General features: G+C 43.0%; 1 protein-coding gene across 4 annotated transcripts in view; it reads left to right on the plus strand.

The window, feature by feature from the left end:
* MYLK (myosin light chain kinase) overlaps window positions 1-12299 on the plus strand; it is a 1914870-nt gene extending 1902571 nt beyond the window's left edge. For all 4 annotated transcript variants that reach the window (XM_069616671.1, XM_069616673.1, XM_069616672.1 and 1 more), the window contains 2 exons: window positions 1232-1363; window positions 9655-12299. In XM_069616671.1, the coding sequence (XP_069472772.1) occupies window positions 1232-1363; window positions 9655-9920 (398 nt within the window). In that variant the 3' untranslated portion in view covers window positions 9921-12299. The remainder of the gene's footprint in view (window positions 1-1231; window positions 1364-9654) is intronic.
* The last annotated feature ends 5960 nt before the right edge of the window (window positions 12300-18259 follow it).

An 18259-nucleotide genomic window follows, 5' to 3' on the forward strand; every position in this document is an offset into this window, starting at 1 on the left:
CTGTCTCCTGGACACCAAATGTTTGACTACACGCATCACAAACCCACCCAGGTTTCCGCCCATTGAGATCACCTCATTCTATGCGTGGCCCCTTACATGGGATTCTACACCCAGGTCACCTCCTATTTACATGGCCACCTTCTTTGGGCATGCCCCTACAGTAAGACCCAAGGCCCCAGGTTTCAACTATGTCCACTTTCTGAAAGTCAGTGCTGGCACTAAGTTTACATTTTACCACCACTGCCACTCAGGCGACCTTCGATAGTCTCAGTGATCATGCCATGTTGTTACGTTATGCTATGTTATGTTACTCTGCTTTTACAAACCAGCAGAGTGCACACATCCATTCTACTGGAACCACCTCAAAGCCTTCCTCTTTGCTTCTGCTCTCTCTCCTCCTCTCCCCTGCTGATCTCCTGGCCTAACCTGAAACTGCCTGGTCTCTGGCACAGGTCCCCTCCCAGCCAGCTGCACACCTGCACTGCCCCCCTGGCAACCCTTGCACTCGGCAGCTGTTTCTGTATTCTTACAGTCCCACTACCAGCACTTGACACCTTATGTCTGCACTTACCCTTGCACTTGCCACCATTTGGCCGCACTTTTATTATTTATCGTGTTTACTTTACTATTTATCCTATTCACTGCACTGCCCCCTCCTCTTTCCCCCTCACTTTTCCCCTTTCCCCCTCCCCTGCACTTGCGCGATCTCAATGTCACCTGGCCTAGTGAGACCATTGTCTGCGTCTTCCCTCTGTTCCCCACCGTCGCCTCGTCGCGCCTTGAAACACTTGTGTATAGGTGCGTTATAAATGCCATATCATATCATATAGCCCCTCATTGCCATCATAAATTGGCCAGATCACATCACTCTGGCATGAAGATCTTGCAGTGACACCTACAAACAAACTTATTCATTACAAACTGTCAGAACCAAATGCCTGACCTGACCCATTTTCTTGTCCCACAACACCCCTCTTTGACTGCATTCCTCTGTAGTTGCAACATCGGAGAATCTGCCCTCTTCACATGAATGAATAAACATTTCTTTAAAACACCCTTTTAGTTTTTTGCTTCAGTGTAGAGCAAACATCTTACCAGGGAACATCTATTGAAGAGATTTAGTATTACAAAAGCAATGCTCTTTTATTGTAATTCCAAAATAGAACCTGTTGCCTTAGAGGGCCTCTGGTATCTCGCTTGACCAATATCGTGCCCTTTTTCGCTGTTTCAGAGGTTGTTAACCAGGCTTTCCTCGAAGAAGTAGCGGAAGAGAAGCCAAGCATCAAACCCTATTTCACCACGACGATTCAGAACATCGAGGTGGTCGAAGGAAGCGCTGCTCGATTTGACTGCAAAATTGAAGGTCTCTTGTCATTTCTTTCTTTTAATGAAATGATGTAGTGTCTCATGTTTTGGATATTATCCTCTGGAGGTGCCTGTGCAGCACTCCTACTATATCATTGTGAAGTCTACAAGTACACCCTAGTAAGGTTCGGAACAGGACAACGAGTAGGCCGAGAACCATATCAATTGTGGTCCACATTTGCAAATCACATTTCCTAACCAATCGATGCAAACTGTGGAGTACTACCTGAAGATCTGTTGTTGATGAACATCGTAAAAACTAACAGTTGCGGATTACTCCAAGTCATTTAGCTGGCTAACATTAGATGACTAGACCTGTAACTTTGACCTCTTGGGCCAGACCTTCAAAGAGTGGGCTTCATTACGAGTCCGTCAGTAACCGTGCTGGTATTACCGGCAGGTTGCCGCCAGACCTGTAATCATTTACCGGCACCTGACTTCTTGGTAAAACCAGGGGATTACAACCCCGGCAGACCAGAAAGTCAGGGCCCGGTAAATTGTAAGTCCCCATTCCCATAGGACTCTGTGGGAGTGGGGACCACGGAAGCACCGGCACCGCTGTTAACAGTGCCGGTGCTTCCTTGACAGTCTGTCTACCGTGGCCACTGTGTCCGCAGGGTCAGACCTGTCGGGCACGACGGCTCACGCAGGCTGACCTGTAGTATGCTGGTCTGGAAACAACAGCGCCGATAAGCTTATCAGCACCATTGTTTCCAGACTGGCATACTTATAATGAGGCCGAGTGTCCTATTGCCCGGTCTAAAACTGAATGCAGCATTGAACCAAACAGATTCTGGCCCTGTCTCCCTTACATCACCTTGTCTTTATGCCATCACAAAGAGTGCCATGTACATATGATGTCATCCTTAGTCGTGCAACTTTTAACCACTATGCTATGCAGTTTCCACATACTGTGCTTCAGCTTGACCCCAGCACCAGCCTATTGATAGGGCATTGGGTATAGAGGATCTGTTAATTATTAGAAATGCAATGTTGCTTTAACTAATTGACATGAAAAGAATTTGCTGTTTTGGTTCATTGGAAACAAGTCAACATGGGCTGAATTAAGATATTAGCGCTTGACTTTTCTGAAGATGAGCTATGCTCTGCCGTTAGATGCCCAACTACCTTGTTAAATGTCTTAGGGCAGTGTATGTGTAGGCTTCGAACTACAATAATGTACATAAATTTATGAAACATTTGCAGTTTTGGGTGGAACATCAGAAAGAGTTGGTACAATGAAGGTTAAGGTGTGGGAAAACATTTAGAAAGACTAAATGTTAGCTAATAGTTATGGAATTTACATAGGGATAACATTTTATGAGAATTAACTCATATATGACAATTGATTGGTAGTGCAGGCCTAGTGGCACGTTGATGTAGTGTAAGAGTCTACAACCTTTGGCTCACTACATGGACAACGCCTCCATTGGTCCTAGTCAGCATAGTCAATTGTGAGGGATCATGGGAATTGTAGGTCAAAACATCTGGAAGGCTGCACATTGCCAGACCCCCTGATGTAGTGTGACCAGAACACCAATTCAAATATTGTTCTAGTGCACACGCTTTGAGGGAGGGTTGTTCTACATTTAGCGAGCACTTGGACTGATCGCCACCCAAATCTCTCTGAATTAATGGCACACAAACATTGGATCTCGTTACGAGTAGGGCAGTGAAGGAAAAAAAAGGTGGTAATGCAGTGGTACCTCTTAAGTGTACTACAACTTTGGTGATAAGGTGGAGGATTTTCCTGCCAAAAAACAGCAAAATCAGCAGAATTAGGACCAGCGATAATTCCACCAAAATCCCTGTGTAGGAGTCCTATGGACTACAAAAAATTGAGGATTTACACCACGTACAACCACTTGTAATCCCACGGTAAATACGCAGGACCAAGTGGCAGTAATGGTAATTCCGTTTGGCAGTATTTTGGCAGATTTTCCACCGAAATACTAACAAACTTGTAATAAGGCCCAATGTTCTGTTAAAGAAACCCTGACTTTTCTTTTGATAGCAATATGAGGGTGAACCACGTCTTTATGGAGTTCATGGGTTGCACATAATAAATATGCGTTACAATTTAATTACTGTCCCTCTTCATCAGGCAGTGGAAGAGTGGCCACTGTTAGTATAGGAATCGCTCAAGCAGCCGGCCTCCATTTGACCTCAACAGGAAGTGTGCTATAGTGTGGATAATGTGCAGCTTTTCACTCCCCCACCCGCTCATAGTAGTCCTGTAAGGATGTTTCCAAGAGTTACTCTACTTTTTTTTTAAGGAGATGGTCATTCAGGGTCATCTTAACTCTAGTCAGGGTCCACAGATCGTTGTCATTTTTGTCATGTAACAAACTTTTGTGCAGTCCTTCAAACTTGTTTGAACATACTCAAATAGCTGCAGTACCCCGGTGTCCCCTGTAAACCCATATTACAATCCATCTCTGACTTATATAGTCCTTAAAGGAGTCCCAGACTCTGCCAGTGTGATCAGCTGACCCTACATCTTCATTCCAAAAATGAAAAGTTTCATCTGACATCTGGTTTTTAACTCTCACATTTTCAATTTATTGAGTCTCCAGTGACCCACATGTGCCCCTAACAAGCCCATCTCCATTGTTACCCACACCAGTTCATTACAGATATGTGCTTTTCTAATTATGCACACAGGATCCTCAGAGCTTAAAAAGAATTTGATTGTTGATAAAGAATTGTGGACATGGGACATTAATGTAAATTCCTTGTTCTGGGGTAGAGGGGCCTCTATGCGACAAAAAAAGGATGTAACTTCTTTTAAGCACATGCGGACACATATTATCTCTCTCAACCTGTGTCTATTAGGGCCACCAATGGTGTAATGAAGGTCTAGGATACAGTGATAAGCGCAGTGTAGCAGTGTAGCAGAACTTCTATATAAAAAAATGATTTATTTATTTATGTATTTATTTATTTAAATTTATATAGTGCGCAAACAGCCCAAGGGCATTGAGGTGCTGTTATTGTAAGAGTTTAGTTACAGAGGTACAGGAATGGTAGCAGTCGTTGGCACATTATAAATACTACAGACATAATTCAATACTTATGCAGTTGGTCATTACTTTACAGCTTATGCAGTGGGTCATATTTATAGTATTCATGCTGATATGAGGGACCTTATGTGAAGAGTATGGTTTTCATAGCTTTACGGAAAGCGATGAGGAAAGCCTCACTTCGGATTGTGGGAGGTAGGGCATTCAGGTGTGTGGGTGCAAGATATGGGAAGCTGGCTGGCTCTTTTTACTAGTGGCACATAGAGCATGTTGGTATAGGGAGATCTGGTTGGCATTGTAGAGGAGACGGGGTGGATCCTTTGTGAGAGATAAACAGGAGCAGTGAGGTGAATGCACTTTTGGGTCAGTGTCAGAGCTTTGAAGACGATTCTTTCCTTTATTGGGAGCAAGTGGGCTAGTTTTCTAGCCTCCGAGATGTGTTCTCTTTTAGCAATGCCTTGGGCTACACGGAAAACACTATTCTGTATGACTTGTAGCCTCTCCAGATTTTTATTGAGGTTCCTAGGAAGAGTACATTGCAGTAGTGTAGCCTGGAGCCAGTGATGGCTCTGGCTATGTTTGTGCAGTTCTCTTTGGAGAGAAAGGGCCTAACTGCGTTGATTAGTTTAGCGTGATATGCAGCTGAGGAGGCTATTGCATTGACTTGTCTGTCCATGGATAGGTTGGAATCCAAATAGACTCCAAGAGTTTTGACTGAGTCTGAGACAGGTATTTTGATGGTGTCGATGGTGAAGTGACTGAATTGGGAGTCTAGATTTTTTAGTTTGTCAGAGGTACCTATCAGGAGGATTATGGTCTTGTCGGAGTTGAGGCATAGTCCACTGTCTGCCATCCAGGCTTGGATGGTGTTTTAGAGGTTGTTAAGGGTCAAGGAGTCAGTGTCGTAGTTGCCAGTGAGGGTAAGGAGGATCTGGGTATCGTCAGCGTAGTTAGTGTACGAAATACCCAAAGCGTCGAGGATGAGCAAGAGGGGTCGTGTGAAGGTGTTGTAAAAGGTGGGAGAGAGGCAACAGCCTTGGGGCACACTACAGAGTATGAAGGTGGGTGAGATGTGCAGATGCTTACTCATGCCCATTCCTGAACATCAGAGATTTTGGGGGGCATAGTAATTTATCTTCGAGTATCGAAGAAGGCAGAGGACATTTCAAACGAGTTCACCCTGAATGAGATCAGGCGTACAAAACAAGGGGCTTCCTGGGTTGAAGGATTCCCTGTTGAGTTCTAATCCACATTTATTGAAAGTCTTGTGGGGAAGTTTTGTAATTTGTTTAATGGAATTCCCCACAATGTCTATAGAATCTGGCCTGATGTTAATTCTTAAGATGGCCAAGGGCTTGTGTAACATGAGAATCAATGGCCTATCTGCTTCTTGAAGATGGATCTAAAGATGTTGACAAAGGTCGTGGCGGACAGGCTGGCCAACACTTTACCAAAGCTGGTGCATATGGACCATTCAGGCATTATTAAGAAATTCAATGGATTAGCAAACTTTGAGAGTAACAGTCTGATGCCCCCACTCTTTCCTTGTGCCTGGTCAGGGCCAAGGCTTTAGATAGGATCAGCAGGGCTTTATGTGACAGTCACTGCATCAATGTGGCTGCTGAAACCTGTTTTTTGATCCAGTAAGCATAATTTATGTGGGCTTCAGCACCAAGGTCCTCCTTCACTATGAGATCTCTGAGAAATCCTTACTGAGCAGATGAGGCAGCCAGAGTTGCCCAATATCTCTCTTAACTTTGGAAACTTTGCTGCAGTCAAAAATCGAGGGACAGAGCCTCGGTCGGAAGTGCCTTTATGGATGTTGAGTGTAAGTTACTGGCATACGTTGATGATGTTCTCTTTGTGATCAATGACACTGACATCTCTATTTCCATAGCTTCACAATTAATTGGTCATTACTGCAGTGTCACTGAATACAAGTTAAACATCAGACAGACTCAATGCTCATCTCAGAGAGTTGCCGCAGTGGACTTCTCAACAAGTGCAAGATTAGATGGTGTTCAAATGTCTTTACGGATCTTCGTGTGAAAATTAGGTCAAAAGCAAATGTGGTTTGGTCACAAAACATTAAATTCAACATGAACACAATTGAGTATGACTGTGAGAGGTGGGAAATGTGTAATTTGACCCTTGGTGGCAAGGTCAATCTGATCAAGATAACGGTTTGCCCAAAACCCTTTTTTTAACGCCTTTAGTTATGTCCCTTCTAAGGTACAAAGTGACAAGGGAGGATTTAAATATCTGATCGGCATTCTAGGTTAATTTCTGAAAGGGCCCTGGATTTTTAACAAGTCTGACGGACATTGTTTTTGAAAAAGTAAGTGGTTAACTGTTTGAACGCGGCGGTAAGGATCTTTTCTCTGATCGCAAATGCACCTTAAGACCCACTGTGCAGACTGCTCTTAAAGCTCCATGCGCTACCTCTTTGTCTAAGCAGGAGCAAAGTATTTTAACAAGTAAGCAAAATGGGGCTCGTAAGACAACTATTCCCCATTACTGTGCTGTTATTAAGCCTTTGCAGGATGAGAGTCAGGATTCCCAGTGTATGTGTGGCGCAGGTAAAGAGAAACAACAATACAAGAAAAGCCTGTAACCAATCGACATCGCCTCAATGCACCTTATCTCAGGTCTTTTACCAGTAATTAAATGTGACCCACATGTTTGTAAAGGGAATGATGACCCTCCATTATTTAATTGATATATTCAGAATAGATCAGTCTTCATGACTGGAGTGCCCAAACATTCACAAGGTACTAAAGAGCACACTGATGCACTAATTAATAAATGTACACATTGGCTCCTCCATAAAAAGGGTTGCCTGGTAATCATAGGATCAGATAATTGGCCAAACATTACTCAGATGTGAGTATGCCAGAGTGGGACATAATTCAAATTGTGCTTACAGATCTGTACCTCCTAGAGGGGCTGCTGCCTATAGAATTAGGACCTAGCCAAATACAGAGTCAAATATTTAACTGTGTCAGTACTGCCCCCACAAAGGCCTTTCTAGTTTCCTTAAATCATCTCACCTTTCTGCAAGACATGTCATTTATTATACAGAGTCAGTAGTCCCAGCACAAACCCACAAAGAGTCAGTTGTTAATCCTGAAACTCTGCTAATAATGCTTGAATGCGACATTGCACCCCCTTTGGAGACTTTGTTTACTGAAAAGGAAGAAAATGCACCTTTTACTATGTAATTGACTTTGACTGGTTACTTTTCGGTCATGGAATATATCTGGTGTGAGGCGCACTCTCTCAGAGGGTGACTGGCATGATTTTATAGAAGGCTACCAGGTAACTTGTTTGGAGGAAACATGGTCAATGTAACCAATCCACAAGCCTGGCTACCACACTTTATAATGTAAAAGCTTCTAAAGGGCTTCCATCAGGGGCCTTGTACTATGGGTCTCTACGTCATTAGAGGTCACGTGCAAAGACCTTGTTTCTGGTATTACTTGTTCATATTGAACATTTACCTTTGACACTTAGACGGTGCAATACAGGTTTTTGATGATGCGATTGCCCATATTTTTGCCTTTGTAATCAAGTGAATTCTGGCTTGGTCATTGTTGCGGGCGACTTGAATTGTCAATTCAAAACGGACTCACAAAGCCAGTACGATACGCGCTCTAGAAATCAACGGCTGGGGGATCACTGACCTATGCACAAAGAATTTGATTTGATCATATAGATGTGCTGGTCAAGTTGCAAGTGTTATATTTAGTTACAAGCTTATAGACTGTAATGGTCTTATCACAGAGGACTGCCCTTCTTTTCACACTAATAGAACCATCACTAAACAAAGCCATTCAGTTGTTTAAGGTCATAGAACGCTTAGAAGAGTGGTCATGACTTTTTTTTTTCTTTTTACTTATAGGTATATGGTTTAAAAACAAAACCTTTACCATAACATAGCTATATAAATACAATAAATACAAATACAAAAATATCAACATATGAAACAAAGAGAAAACACAATTCATTTGTCTCCTCATTATAAAAACAATTCCAAAATATAAAGAAAAGAGAAAAAGAGAAGGAGAGAAAAGGAAGACTTAATAAACAAAAAAAGAAAAAGTCTATTCCAAGCACGATTAAGGGAAAAAAGAAGAAAGGAAGAGAAAAAAAACAACTCTAATCATTATTTGGGTCCATAAACTAAACAGGAGAATAAAATTGTTCCAGTAGTTTCTTGAGTCATCTTTTAAAATACATCCCTTGGTTTCATGAGGGCCTCAGCCCTTAAGGCACTATGGCCCTCATTATGACCCAGGCGGTAAGGGATTACCGGTACCGGTAAGGGCACTGGTGCCGGTAATCCCTTACCATCCAATTATGAGGTCCCTTAACGGGGTCCCTACCATAACGGCTGATTTTACCAGCCGTTAAGGAAGGGACCCGCAAAGGCACCTTGGAGGTAATTACGGTACCGCAATTTGCGGTGCCGTAATTACTACCTTCCCCATTTCCATTGAGCCCTATGGGGGCAAGAATGGGAATGGGGAACGGCCAGTGGTGAATTACCACCCGCCAGCCTTGAAATGGGGCGGTAATTCTGCCATTCATCATGGCGGAATCCGGCATCAACCATGGCGCTAATAGCACCATGGTTAACGCCTGGGTCGTAATGAGGCCCTATGTATCTAATTTTTCTCCGTATTCCACCAGCATTTCAATAGTGATATTAAAGAATGCCAGTAGGGCCAAAGAGAAGGATACTTTTCCCCTCTCTACCAGCACGTACACAGCCCAATGACCTGTTATTGGGTGAATAAACCCTGGGAGAGACTCCAGGCTGAAACACGTGTATGGGGTTACTGTTGGTACTCTTGTTCAGAGGAGAATTGCCCAGCATTTCGGTGCTGGACTGCCCCTGGGCAGGACAAAGGCTGATATGCAGGGAAATGTCTTCTCTGTGAAAGGGACAGTGAGCTAAAGACTTGGTAGAGTCTCTCCTAGGGGTTAGTCACCCAAGAACAGGTCATTGGGCTGTGTTTGTGCTGGTAGAGAGATTCCCAGACCCCACTTTGTTTTTTTAATGTTTCTGTTTAGGCAAATTTGTGACAGACATAAAACTGGTGGGGCGAACAATCGGTTGTACGCTGCATGATGTTTCTGTTTGTTTTCAGTTTTCATGTATGTTGTTTGCAACTCAATTTGAAAGACCCACATTGCTACTTTTGAGTATCTTGTATGTTGCTGGCAAGATATTTACACTTGTTAATAACCTCTTTCGTTACAGGTTACCCTGACCCTGAAGTTATCTGGTACAAGGACGAGCTGCCAATCAAAGAGTCCCGCCACTTCCAGATTGACTATGACGAAGACGGGATCTGTTCTCTGACTATTTCAGAAGTTTGTGGGGACGATGATGCCAAATATACCTGCAAGGCTGTCAACAGCCTGGGCGAAGTATCTTGCACTGCAGAGCTCATCGTGGAAGTGATGGGCAAGGAGGAGGAGGAGGAGGAGGAGGAGGAAGAAGAGGAGGAAGAGGAGGAAGAGTAGTCAAAGAAGACTTTCAGGAGAGAAGAAAATCATCACATGCCGCCACAAGGGACTGTATCTCAATGGCTCTGTTAAGCAAGTTATTAACAGCACCTAGTGTGATAAATGAATATATTTGGGATTGCAAGTTTGTTTTTGCAGTTTGATCAGTTGTTACCTGCTTGATCGATCAAAGGGCATTATTCCGGGTTACCCGCTGTGGTCAAGAAATCGAATTTCCAGAAATATTCTCGCAATTCTTTTTTTTTAAGTGAATGATTTACCAATACAACGGTAATACAGAACTGCATTCCCAATATTATCAAAGTGTCTTTATACAAAGAAATTCAGATTATTTAAACATGCATAGGGAAGTTAATGGTTATTTAATTTATTACCCATTAAGAGGTTCCTAAAAATGCACTTTTTGTTTGCAGTAGGAGTATTTTCCTACAGAAAGCATCATATTAGTAGTCCTGTCTAACCTGATTTGTTTCCCACAACAATCATGATGTCAGGTGTTTCATATATGGTGATTCATGCCAGATTCCTCACGCTTCTGTAAATTTAAAGATAATCAATTTATCAATTTCCAAAGGATGAAGAACTGAGTCAACACCGCCAGAATTAAAGTCTGCAACAGGCAGGTTTAGGTTCATGCTAGAAGCCAATGCTCAAAGCGTGCATTGTCCACCCATTATGACTTCTGGGTGTGTACTGCAGTTCCTGCATACGCTACTATTGTTCTTCCGCACTAAGCACTGATCCCAAAGATCGAGTCTTGATGTTCGGTGAAACCACATGTTGCTTTACACTGTTCTCTCTGACAATAGAAGAGTATTGATACTACTGCTACCCCAGTGGTACAACTTGTACAATTTCTACTAGTGTTGCTGCTGCTGGTACTACTAATTTTACCACCACTGCTAATAATATTTATATGTCGAGTACATGTGCTGCATGTGCTATGACTATCACTATGACTGTTACTTCTAATGCTACTATTTATATCACGCCTTCTGCTAACTCCTCCAAGTTATACACACATTTACCTGATGTCACCTTGTGTTAAGCACTTGTTGATGTGGATGAGCACTAGACCGTTCTTCTCTATGCCTGTGCTGTTTACAACCTTGGCCCCTTCACGTGTCTTATGAAAGTCCTGCTTATCCCTCCGCAATGCGCAATGGCAGCCTTTTGGGGCCATCAACCTTTCTGGGGACCTAGATTATCTGCTCTTGGTTCCTATATTTATAGCGAAGACTTGCGTTCTCTACGCAAGCTGAGCAGTCAGTTTCTTTGAACCCATGCGGGCGATCAAGCGCTCACCTACCTATCACTTAAAGTTTGTGGAGACCAGAATGGCTCATCATCCATACGTAGGCTTTTGCGTGGGCAAACCCAGGATAACGTTGTGCCCAGCGGGATCTGAATTCCTTGATTTGGGGACACCAAACAGGTTTCAACTGATACCTCTCGAGAAGGACACGGGCTGGAGTAGCCTACACAAATAGAGTGCTTTACATTGTTCTTCATATCGAGTTATTTCCAAAGAGTTTTGCGTAACGCACAGTCCAATTTAGTCTTGGGCTTTTTTGGGGGGAAGGGCGTGGCCTTAAATGGAAGAACTGTGATTATTTTGTATCAATGAAACAATTATTGCACAGAGACTTTGCTTTACACTTACACAACTAGTGCTTCTGCATTTGTATTTCCTGCGCAAAGGCTTCTACTAGATGCCGTTACCTGATATGCATCCTCCTAACAATAATACCTTTCCAATTTCTGCATAGCATTCCAATTATATATATATTTGTATTGTATTCTTTATTTTCCACTTTTCTGTGTTCTAATGTAAGGCTGTACCCCCTACAAATATTACTTAAGTTAGTTCTTATGAGAACAAAATGATCAAATGAATTGTTATGTTATGCAGTCATACAGAATAACACATTTTGAATGTTTCATATTACCTGCTGTAGTCTTATGTGTTTTACTTGGGTTTGCAATGTGTTGGGTCCTACCCGGTATGGTGGGTTGCACAATGGGTTTTGATACCCGCCTCCTTTTCATGTTGCTTGGTTTAAGATGCAAGCATGTCTTTTTTCCCCCCTTGCAGTGGGTACAAGCCCATCTTTTAAAAACCACAGTATTGTCACGGCTCCTTATTAGGTAAGGGTTTCAAACTGACTTATGTGTGTACAGAGCTTTTCTCTCACTTGTTCTAAATGTGCTGAGGCAGCGTTTTATTGTTGTTGTTTTTTTTACTGTAATACACAAAATGCTAGCATTTTCCAGTTTGTTCGGTCATCAGGATTGAAATAAATGAGGTCACTACATCTGTAGTCATCCACTCTTTCTAAATAAATAGAACAGCATAGCATGACATTGGAACACCCATTGCTGACTCCAATTTTATTGATGGAAGGACACAAACCCCTTGTTGGGAAAGTGCTAACCGGGAGTTGTTTGTGTGCACGATTGTGAGTGTGTGCATGCGAGTTTATAATGATGTCCCCTGGAGGTGTGGCAAAAGTCATATTTAATTTAATGTCAATGCAATGTCTAAAGCGAGCAGACTTACCAAAGAGATATTTGATATAATCAAGTGTACATTAAAGTAAGGTGAGTCATTAATTCATGAGTGTTCCATCAAGGTAAGCATAAATGGGAGCATTCAGGTAAGAATGAGGGTAGCATTGAAGGAGGATAAGAATGATCTTAAACACAACTCTCATGAAAACTCAGTGTCTCAAATTTGTCAATGAAAAGAAAGTTTTTAACCTTTCATCTTTTCTTTGTCCGGTTTAATAAAAAAAAATCCTTCATTGATAGCTGATATGCCTGAAATAGACTTGTTACATCAATCAAGTTCCTGCTCATCCATCATTTTTGATTATTAAAAGCTCAATCAGGTTTGACAAATTAGATTTCTTAAGCAAGAGCGCAACAGGACTGAGTGCAGCTAAAAGATATACTCTCTTGTGGGTTTTCATTCACAGAGGTGGTACCGCAGAGCCTGGGTGAATTATGTTTAGGGTAAGCTCAGAAGCCTTACTTTTCCAAGGGAGCCCAAAATCTTACCTGTTGGTAGGATCTTAGCTGAACAGAAGTTATGGAGAGCTTCCTGTGCGTTCACCAACTTTCAACTGAAGACTGTATTTAAAATAATCCATCTACATAAATTTAATTAAGGGGGCTAGCTGTCAATTAGAAAACCTGAGGCTACAGAAGTAATGTGTTTCTACACTGCTGTTTTTGTAATATTCCCAACCATCAGCATTTGCTTTGGCAAATAATTAATGCAAATAACAATTAATGTTTACATAGTGTACCTTAATTGTCCTCCAAAGGTGTGTCAAAGTATTGAAATGGAATTAAAAAATGAAGTGTCCGGGCGAGGAGTTGCCCCCTCACCTTTGAGAGGTTTTAGGGATAATCTGTATCCCCTTTCTCCTAGTAAGAAGTGCCGCTTCTCTTACTGAGTTGAGCAATTAAAACCCACATGCAAGAACTCTTTATACTTTGGTAATACTACTGCAAGTGCTGCCTCACTGGGAAAGGAGTTGTATGTCTCAAAGCAATCTAAGGTGTATTTTAGAGGCTTTCACATTCACTGATGCAAGAAGCCAGAGGGTCAGGAAATTATTCTTAAAGAAGCTGCACTTTGAGGAAGGTCCCAGATTTTTGCTGCACAAATCCCCTCCGCACCCACTCCAGAGAAGGAGGCCTGTGGTGTGCGATGAGGCTGCTGGTAGTCCCTCTCGATACCCAAGATCTGGGAGCAAAACAGAAATGTGGCTGCACAATCTTTCCCTGTCTTGAAACCTGGCAGAGGTTATGTAATATCTTTAGCAATTTAACAGTTGTTTAGTACCACAGAACCTTAATGGATTCATTTAACAAATTCTTTCGGGCATGTGTAATGTTTATGGTGGGGGAAAAGGTAAGTTGAAATGATGGTAAAATAAGGTGAAAGAATGAGTGACATCTGAGGGCATCAATATTGAGTGCTATGTTATGACTAGTCTGCTGAAGGTAGGAAATCCAACCAGTCACTTCCAAAGTAAAAATACAACATTGAACGTGTCCGATGCTGGATTATTCTCTCGTTCTGTCCATTTCTTTGAGGGTGATAACATGTAACAAAAACACAGTTTATACTAAGACTGGGTGAAAAAGTTAAATTCTGCCCTATGACATTTCCCTTCCACCACTATAAAATAAGGTTGCTTGTGAAGTGGGATTACACCGCGGTGAAGAGGTGAGTTAAAAAGAAGCAAAGCTGTTAGAATGCACATGTCCTATGAAAATCCCTCATTGCTGTGCCCTGTGGTTAACAATAATAGGTGAGAGGCCTGGATAATTTTCCTTTTTCGTAAATACGAAAGAACCTGTCTGTTTTTCTGACATTTTAATTTGGTTAATCCCTATTTTCAGGTTAATAAAGCCTGTAGGTTAGTGTGGAAGGTTGGGCAGATACTGAAAAGAAAGTTCCAGGTGCAGTTTAATCAACAGGTTCTAAATTGCATTAGTACCCGGCGAGGGCGCAATCAGAATGAGAGAGCCATTCTGGTTGGCCCTCGCCGAGTCATTGCCAGGCCGGGAATCCCCCCGTCGGGATTCCACGGCCTTTGTCCCCGGCGGGGGACGTGGCAGCCCCTCAGCCAATGAGGAGGCTCGAAGCGGGCCCATCCCCGCTCCGAGCCTCCCCGTGGCTGAGAGCCTGCCTTCGCCCCCTGCCGGGGACTGGGGTAAGTATTTTATTTTGTTGTTAATCCCTTCCCTCCCTCCCACCGCCCCCCCAATTTACCTACTTACCTTCTTGTTCCTGCGTCCCCAGAGGGGGACGAGGGAAGCCTCCAGCCGTGTGGAGACACGGAGCGGGGCCATCCCCGCTCCGCGCCTCCACACGGCTGGAGGCTTCCCTCGTCCCTCGCCTGGGACGCAGGTTTTTTTTTTTTTTTTCCCTTCCCACTCCCGCCCTGCCAACCCCACTTACCTTCTTTTTGATCCTTTTTCGGGAGCGGACGCGCTGGGAACACTTATGTTTCCAGCGTGTCCGCTCCCGATGGCCGCCATGGAAAGGGAAAACGGAGTGCCCTGGTCACGCAGTTTTTGCAGGCCAGTGTACTAATAGCTATATAACCCTTGCGGCGGGGGCATTACCGACTCTGGTAATGCTACAGGGTCTTCGTTAAGGCCGTCGCTACGCTCGGGGCCTATAACTATGGCCCCGGGGCATTACCTGAGTCAGTAATGCCCCTGCCGCTCGGGGAATATTGCTTAATTAAATGTTACGGTTTAAATATCGGTGTTCATATTTCTTAATTAAATGATTAACATTTCATACACTCCATAAGAATTAACAGATGGATGTGCCCTCTCTGACTATAAGCCTGTGGCCAACAGATTAATAAACAATTTTGTCACCTAATCCTTGTATTGATTTTGGAAGCATGAAAGGTCTAGGCATTCCTCTCCAATTGTATCTATTGTTTGCTGGTTAATGATAGAGTTCATAGAGTTAGCATAATGCTGCTTTTGTTGTCCACTTCAAAAGGATGATTCCCTCAGTCAGTCATTGATGTTAAGAACAAATAGGTAGAATGATTGCCCAACTCAATAGAAATCACTGTATCCACCTCCGAAGAATGAAGTGGTGAATAATCACTGCTTACATTTGAACCTTTGACTTGCAGGGTGATCATTGGGTCTTGTAGGTACTCACTGGCCTCATTCAAACAGCATTATAGCTTCTAATTGTATCCTCGCAAAAGAAATGAAAAGCTGAGTTTTCAGTTCCTGAAATCTGTAAGTTATTAACAAAGTGTTATAGACCTGCAGCGAGGGCCGTACCGGGCGTTATGGTCCCTGAAGACGAGGTATGAGGGACCATAACGCCCGGTACGGCCCGAGCCATGTTTAATTAAAGTTGAATAAATTACACGTTTAATTGAAGTACAGAAAATTGCAAAATGGTAAATAAATGTTGCAGAATTTTTTTGTACTTCAATTTAACATGTCTAATTATTTTACAGGGTGGTGGAAGGTGCTAGGGTGGGAGGAGTATGTTTTTAAAGTGGAATCATGATGCGGGTATGCCTGCCCCCTTTTATAATTAACCTTATTTCAAGTGTGTTTTCTTTTTTCCCCCACTACACAAATTTAAGCTACCATTTACTCCACACTACAATGCAGTTGCTAAACATTTGCAAGCGGTATCTGCACATACATTCATTTAGCAGGGTATGCACTTACATTTCTGTGCCCTTCCTCTCCATTCCCATTCCCATTTCCATTCACCAATCAACGTGAAGAGCTGCCCGCACGATTCTCTCGCAATTAGGTGCCGGCAACAAAAAAAAAGTTTTCTAAACGTTCAACATTCCAGTACAATGCAGCACATGTCTGCGCCTTTCAACTTCTGAAACGCTTTCCTTGTAACATGAAAACGGAAAGCGTTTCCTTCCTCTTCCTTTCTGTGTTTCCATGGCCAGCGCTACAGGGCACACGTTGGTCTTGGAACGTGTATTTCGGAACGTAAAGTTAACTCTTTCCATTCCCCAATAACACGCCGACCAACGCGTCCACTTTACAGGCTCACACGACGGCCGCCAGCTCCACGGGATTAGGTAACACTTTAAACCCTAACTACGGGCTGTAATCTATCTGTGGGCTATACCGGTTGGTATAGCCCGCAGATTGATCAATCGGGGTCGCGAAACATCCGCTTATACACGCTATTCATTATAAATTCAAATGTATGCGTTCATCAACTTCAGGAGGATAAGAAGCTAAGCCTTGAATTCCTGGCTTAAACTTTGGGCCTTCAGGCATAAAAGGAGTTTCATTATTGCCTAGTTCTTTAACTAGTATGTATATCTTATAAACTTCAACAATGGCTCATATCTGTCTTGGTCCTCCTCCTACTCATGAAACCCAAGTAGACCCCTATAAATCACTTAACTACTGTCCTGCCCCTCCTCTTCATTTCCAAAACCTCTAACGAATATAAGGAGGATTTAATTAACTTACCCTCTTCAACCCCAACCTTTTCAGTACCATCATGTCAGGATTCCAGGCCTCCACACAACGGAGACCACATTCACCCAGGTGTTCAGAGTGTTCACCACTGCACATAACAGCTCCCCGCTCTCTGTCCTTATTCTTGCCAGTATTATGCCGAATCAATGTACCCACCTTCTTCTTGGTGTAAAGGAATGTGAAGGTGTTCCACAGAGCTTCTCATGCAACTCTGCATCCAAGAGAAAAACAAAAGTCACAAAGGGGATGCCATTAATCAGGGGGAAAATCACCAGGCAGAAGGTAAAACCAGAACTATGGCTAAGATCCACCTTGCATTTCAGAGACCAGTGGATGAGAAACTGAGTATCAAATCAAGAAGTCCAGCGTTAAACCTGGCAGTGAAGACAAATGTGTCACCAGGTCCTTCAATACCCAGCTGAGCCATGTAACCGGAAGGGGGCATTTGCTGGTCTGTTCTCTTCAAATGGGGCACTCCAAAGCAACATACTTTAAGGGAAGAAAGCATTTTGTGGCAGACACCTTGTGATGGATAGCACATACAACCTTCTTCCATAAGAACACCTTGACAGAGCCCCCACATACAGATGAATTCCATCAGTAGCAAAACAGCACCCATTCCACACTCTGCACAGGTTAGCCCCGCTGTCTGAGGACACCATGCTATTCGGAGTTCCGAACACCCTGGTGTCACGTCGTCCCTGATGCTAAAGGCTGAACAGAAGATATCGATGTGCGCAGAAAATATGCGCCTCACCGTGCACAGGTATAATATGATACCCGAATGACAAGCTTAAACAGAAGGATGAAATAATGGATGGGACCGGAAAAGCCACAAGATTTCTCAGACCGTTTTTGAAAACTTTTCCAGAATCCTATTGAGTCAACTTTATTCCCAAAAATGAGTAAGCAACACCTGTAGGATGAGTAAACCTGGTCAACAACAGCCTAATTCTGAGCAACGAAAGAAAACCTGTCACGCCCTTATTTTGATTAGCCGTCATTCTCTGCCCTGGCCCTATGCATTTGCAGAAATTCCCATAGAAAAATACCAGCGTTAGTGCCCTCTACAGAGGAGACAATACATCCTGAAAGATCTGCAGATGCACACCATACAAACAGAAGAAAGGCAACACTTGAGTACAAGAATGAAGACAAATATGATAAGCGAACTGCACTCTGGGAATTAACACCCTCAGACTCCCCTGTGTGTCAAGAACAGAACAATGCCAGTACATTTATATAGCACTCCCCAGATTTTCACGCCGGCTGCAAACATCTTCCCAAAGCAATCTTCAGTGGAAAGCCAAGGA

The sequence above is a fragment of the Ambystoma mexicanum genome, chromosome 9, assembly GCF_040938575.1.
Source record: "Ambystoma mexicanum isolate Mex_15411 chromosome 9, UKY_AmexF1_1, whole genome shotgun sequence".
NCBI classification, from domain to species: Eukaryota; Metazoa; Chordata; class Amphibia; order Caudata; family Ambystomatidae; genus Ambystoma; species Ambystoma mexicanum.